Genomic DNA, 6,000 nt, shown 5'->3' with positions numbered 1-6,000 from the left:
TAATTCTAACATCTGTGGTTTTCCCAACATCCTCTATGATCTACTGGTCAAGTTCCTTCCCGACTACTGTAGTCGGGCATCAAATTGCTATGTCATATGAAGTGGTAGCTGATAAGTTAAACACCAAGCATTGTGAGTTCTAGCAGGGGTCTGCAATGTTGACAGGCAAGAACGCCATCTTTACTTTATTTTGGGTGGTTGCCATTCTCTTGGTCTGGGAAAGGGGGGGGACAGAGGAGAAGCCATCTTTACTTTATTTTGGGTGGTTGCCATTCTCTTGGTCTGGGAAAGGGGGGGGGGACAGAGGAGAAGCCATCTTTACTTTATTTTGGGTGGTTGCCATTCTCTTGGTCTGGGAAAGGGGGGGGGGACAGAGGAGAAGCCATCTTTACTTTATTTTGGGTGGTTGCCATTCTCTTGGTCTGGGAAAGGGGGGGGACAGAGGAGAAGCCATCTTTACTTTATTTTGGGTGGTTGCCATTCTCTTGGTCTGGGAAAGGGGGGGGGGGGGCAGAGGAGAAGCCATCTTTACTTTATTTTGGGTGGTTGCCATTCTCTTGGTCTGGGAAAGGGGGGGGGGCAGAGGAGAAGTTGGGGTTCGGCAAAAGGTTGAAAAGAGTTGAGTTGGTCCAAAATGAGCAGAGAGGAGAAAATACCTGGCTTATACAATATGAATAAAACAACATATTGCCACAAGTGGTATAGCTACACAAATGGTCTATGAGATTTTGAATGATTTCCTGTTAATCGAGTTCAAAGATCGAGGTCAAAGATTTTTATATTGGTTGTTGTCGAGTCAATTATACCGTGTCAATTTTATCAATGTACAAAAATGTATGTAGCCATCACAGATTGCAACTTTTAGTTACTTTTGTGGTTAATAACTGGAGTAACAATGCACTTTGAGAAAAGCATTTATCTTCATAGAAAACCAGTGAGTAGAAACATGTGGGTTCATTTTTGGATATCAATTTCATTGGGGTTACTCCTCAGCAGAGAGACTAGTGCTGTTTTAATTCATTACAAGCTCTGAAATCGTTCACTTGTCTGTCTGAGATGGAACTACTACTTCAATTGATTTGTAAGGTATTGCTGATACTTAGGATCCAACGTGGGCTTGACAGTACCTCTACAACCATTGATTTGTAAGGTATTGCCGATACTTTGGGATCCAACGTGGGCTTGACATTACCTCTACAACCATTGATTTGTAAGGTTTTGCTGATACTTTGGGATCCAACGTGGGCTTGACATTACCTCTACAACCATTGATTTGTAAGGTATTGCCGATACTTTGGGATCCAACGTGGGCTTGACATTACCTCTACAACCATTGATTTGTAAGGTATTGCCGATACTTTGGGATCCAACGTGGGCTTGACATTACCTCTACAACCATTGATTTGTAAGGTATTGCCGATACTTTGGGATCCAACGTGGGCTTGACATTACCTCTACAACCATTGATTTGTAAGGTATTGCTGATACTTTGGGATCCAACGTGGGCTTGACATTACCTCTACAACCATTGATTTGTAAGGTATTGCCGATACTTTGGGATCCAACGTGGGCTTGACATTACCTCTACAACCATTGATTTGTAAGGTATTGCTGATACTTTGGGATCCAACGTGGGCTTGACATTACCTCTACAACCATTGATTTGTAAGGTATTGCCGATACTTTGGGATCCAACGTGGGCTTGACATTACCTCTACAACCATTGATTTGTAAGGTATTGCTGATACTTTGGGATCCAACGTGGGCTTGACATTACCTCTACAACCATTGATTTGTAAGGTTTTGCTGATACTTTGGGATCCAACGTGGGCTTGACATTACCTCTACAACCATTGATTTGTAAGGTTTTGCTGATACTTTGGGATCCAACGTGGGCTTGTCAAGCCCTTTGAAATCAGTGTCAATTACAATTTGGATCCAACGTGGACTTGACACCAATTATTTGTGCTCTCCGAGGTGAACCTGATGTTTACTCAAGTTAGCCACTCATTAACTGGCTAGTTACCCAATAAATGGTACAACACGTCTGTGTCCACCCCCATAGAACCTCCCTCTAGATGAAATGTGTCAATCGACTGGTGACAGACCGTGTACTCTGGATATATGGTAAGGGTTCCTTTGCTTTTTCTGTTTTGGTCTTAATTAGCGATGGGCACCTATAAAAAAATATATATATTTATTTAGATTTGCATTTTATTGATACAATATTGATATTGGTTTTATTAAAAATACCATTTTATAGTATATAGACATTCACATATCAAATTTCCCTTTAAATCAACTGTGGCAGTGCAACTAAGATAATACCTCATAAAAATGTCAAATTCTTACATTGTGTTTGAGTACTACTGTTATACAAAATATGCATTTTTCTACTGAGTGACATGCCTAAAAGTGTTTTTAAATTTTTTTAAAATTCAATTTAGTGTGTTTTCATCCACATATAAGTTTCAAATCATAACATTGCTGAATTAATGTTAATATATTTTTTATGTTCAAGTGTTGCAACTGTCCCATATAGCATCACTAATAACCCTGCTATTGGGGTCATTTGTAAGATCAGGACTTTTCGGGTTAAGACAGAAATGTAAAAATTCCACATTTAGCACAGGTGTCTAAACTATATTAATAGTTAGCAGGCAAATAAATGTAACTTGCCTTTGTGAAATGTACAACTCTCTACATCAAACAGTGTTAGAATAAATACAATTTTAATAAACTCCAAAATGCGTTACAACTGTCCCCGGTCTCCCCTACAGAAACAGTGCAGGTTACACTGTTAACAATTTAGAAAACAGTTTCTCCTTCATCTGGACATGGTGTCGTGTGGTTTACTCCACAACGATAAAATTGTCTTTTTGCAGTTCAACACTCACTACTATGTACAGTATATGGACATCAGGTTTTATCTTAGTACTCGCCTGATGTTCAAGTGCAATCTTACTGTTCCGAATCAGCAAAATGATGCAACAAAAACCACAAACGTCATAGATTGAGTAATACTTCTTAGTAAGTCAGCATCACTTAAATAGTGTTAATGGGAGTTTACAGCAGAGGGCTGGAGGGGAGGTATAAGGAGGGAGAGAATGGAGGCACACAGAGTAGGGGAAAGTGGGGTAAGTTGATCCAAAGGGTTAGTTGAGCCACACCTTGTTTCTCGGAAACCATACGCAAATATTTAGGAAGAGGTAATCATTTCATTTGAAGTCTGTGAAGGAAGAAACCACATGGAAAATTGTGGTTAGCAACCTAGGTCCAAAAAAAACAGATTTCACAAAGTCCAATTAATTTGTTATAGGTTTCATCTAAACCAAAGTAGAAGATTATTTTATACATCAATTGGGGTCTCTATAAGCTACAATATGACGCCCTAAAACATGGCTGTCAAACTCGTTCCATGCAGGGCCTAGTGTCTGAGGGGAGTTCCTGCAGACACTCCATGGGATGAGTTGGACATGTGTGCTCTAAACCTAGCATGAAAGAGCATATTTGCAGCTATGTGGGCTAATCTAGTCAGAATGTTTGCTTTGGGGTATGTTTGCTTTGATTACATCGTCAGTTTTATGCATAATATGCGTAGTAATCTTTCAATGTGTCATACATATGAATTCAAAACTGCATTATTGTTACAGAGCAGACATCATCATGCCCCATGTATACAAATGTATACATGGGGCATGCATAAAGCAAGCAGGGGTCGAGCCCCCCTCGAGGTTCTTGACAGAGCAGCCAAGGAAATGAGAGAAGAAATCCATTTGAGCAGAAGCAAGGGTTGAAAAAACAGACTGACACTGAAGAGGTACATTGACAAAAAATGTAAAGAAGAAGTACCTGTGTGAAAGAGAGGCTATGATAGAGTAGCACAGGCATACTGGTCTTATCTGATGACATGGAGTCTGAGCTTGCTAAACATATCACGAATCTCGCAGACCAGTTTCATGGTCTTTGTAGCCTCAAATGCAGAGATCTTGCCTATGAATTGGCACATCGAAACAACGTCCCTGTCCCAGACAATTGGTAGAGAAATGGAAGGGTAAGTGATATTAAACAGAGAAATCTACAAGTAACTGACAAGATAAGGGCAACACTTGAGTAAATGAGGGTTCTGGCGGCTCTGTTATGGTATGGGGTGGATTTTCCTGTCATGGTTTAGGTCCACTCAACCCCTTAGTGGGCAAGGTAAATGTCAGTAAATACACAGTCATTCTGAGGGATCACATTCAACCTGTGGTAAATCATCTCTATCCTGATGGGCGCGGATGACAATTCGCCCATCCACAGGGCACGAGTAGTCACTGAATGGTTTGATGGGCATGTAAACCACATGCAATGGCTGTCTCAGTCTCCAGATCTCAACCCAATTGAACATTTATGCAAGATTCCGGAGAGGCGCGAGGACATGGCTGCCGTTTTACGATCTCCTAACCAATTGGGCGTTTTTTTTTTTTTGGCGTTATTTGTAACTTATTTGTACATAATGTTTCTGCCACTGTGTCTTATGACTGAAAAGATCTTCTAGATATCAGGACAGCGATTACTCACCCCGTACTGGAGGAATACCTTTTCTTTAAAGTGTTGGATGGGAAAGATTTACTACAGACCCCTGACAAGGCCCTCATCCCCGTCATTCGCAGGAGAAAGAGACAGAGATATCGGGGATGAAGATTGGGGTGCCTTGTCAGGATCCAACGACGAGTGGGTAATCTGCCAATGGTGATCAGTCCTATTAGCCAAAGTACAATCATTGGATAATAAAATAGAAGAGCTACCAGCACGTATATCCTACCAACAGGACATTAAAAACTGTAATATCTTATGTTTCACCGAGTCGTGGCTGAACAACGACAACATACAGCTGGCGGGTTTTAAGCTCTTTCAGCAGGATAGAACAGCGGCCTCTGGTAAGATAAGGGTTTGTGGTCTATGTATTTTGTAAACAACAGCTGGTGCATGCAATCTAAGGAAGTCTCAAGGTTTTGCTCACCTAAGGTAGAGTATATCATGATAAGCTGTAGACCACACTATCTACCTAGAGAGTTTATCTGTATTTTTTGTAGCTGTCTACATATCACCACAGACCGATGCTGGCACTAAGACTGTATTCCGCCATAAGCAAACAGAAAAACACTCATCCAGAGGCAGCGCTCGGGGACTTTAATGCAGGGAAACTTAAATGATTTTTGTCTAATTTCTACCAGCATGTTAAATGTGCAACCAAAGGGGGAAAAAACTCTAGACCACCTTTAATCTACACACAGAGACTCGTACAAAGCTCTCTCTCGCCCCCCATTTGGCAAATCTGACCATAATTCTATCCTCCTGATTCCTGCTGTGAGCGGACCAAGTATTTTTTGTCTGTTGCTGTAAAGCGGAAAGATGGAATAAATGAGTCGGGAGCAGAACATAGAACAGAGTTCTCAATGGAGGTATCTTTTCTTCTCCCACAACCAAGGATGATCTCAAAAGGATAACACGCATCTTCTTTAAAGGAAAACAAAGTAACTGAACTATAACGTACATCAAGAGTGTGTCACCGTCTTAACTATACGTTCGTGGAGAGCTCATTTCTGGTGGTGGAGAGAATCAGTGTTTGCCATTCCCAAGAGTTAGTCCGTTCCTTTCGCCTCTCGTCTGTCAAGTAAGTCCTCCGTTTGGAGAATCATCATGTCCTTTTACCACGAGCTCCCTGGTGGTCCTTCCACACTGCTTACAAATAACAACTGAAGCAGGATGCACCACTGGTTCTCCCGTATATCTTATGTAGGAGGAAGAGAATAGGTGATTAGTGCCGCCAGGTGGCCTGGGCTACAATCAGTGGGCACAGCCTGCTCCCTGGTGGTCCTTCCACACGGCTTACAAATAAAAACTGAAGCAGGATGCACCAGTGAAGCAGATGCTAACTTACAGGACTGTTTTGCTAAGATTGAATCGTACTACACCAGCTCCGATCCTCGTTGAATGTGGAAGGGCTTGCAAACT

The 6,000-nt window shown here is 41.4% G+C and overlaps 1 protein-coding gene across 4 annotated transcripts in view; it reads left to right on the top strand.

The window, feature by feature from the left end:
* Positions 1-2,054: 2,054 nt before the first annotated feature.
* The window catches only part of prodh2 (proline dehydrogenase 2), a 49,934-nt gene continuing 45,988 nt past the window's right edge, over positions 2,055-6,000 (top strand). Inside the window, exon 1 of one of the 4 annotated variants that reach the window (XM_031805123.1) lies at positions 2,055-2,127. In XM_031805123.1, the coding sequence (XP_031660983.1) occupies positions 2,079-2,127 (49 nt within the window). In that variant the 5' untranslated portion in view covers positions 2,055-2,078. The remainder of the gene's footprint in view (positions 2,128-6,000) is intronic. The other 3 variants (XM_031805124.1, XM_031805125.1, XM_031805126.1) reach the window with 3 other exon arrangements.

The sequence above is a fragment of the Oncorhynchus kisutch genome, linkage group LG25, assembly GCF_002021735.2.
Source record: "Oncorhynchus kisutch isolate 150728-3 linkage group LG25, Okis_V2, whole genome shotgun sequence".
In the NCBI taxonomy this organism is placed as follows: Eukaryota; Metazoa; Chordata; class Actinopteri; order Salmoniformes; family Salmonidae; genus Oncorhynchus; species Oncorhynchus kisutch.
Note: the sequence above shows the minus strand (reverse complement) of the source record. Positions and strands in the feature narration are given on the sequence as shown.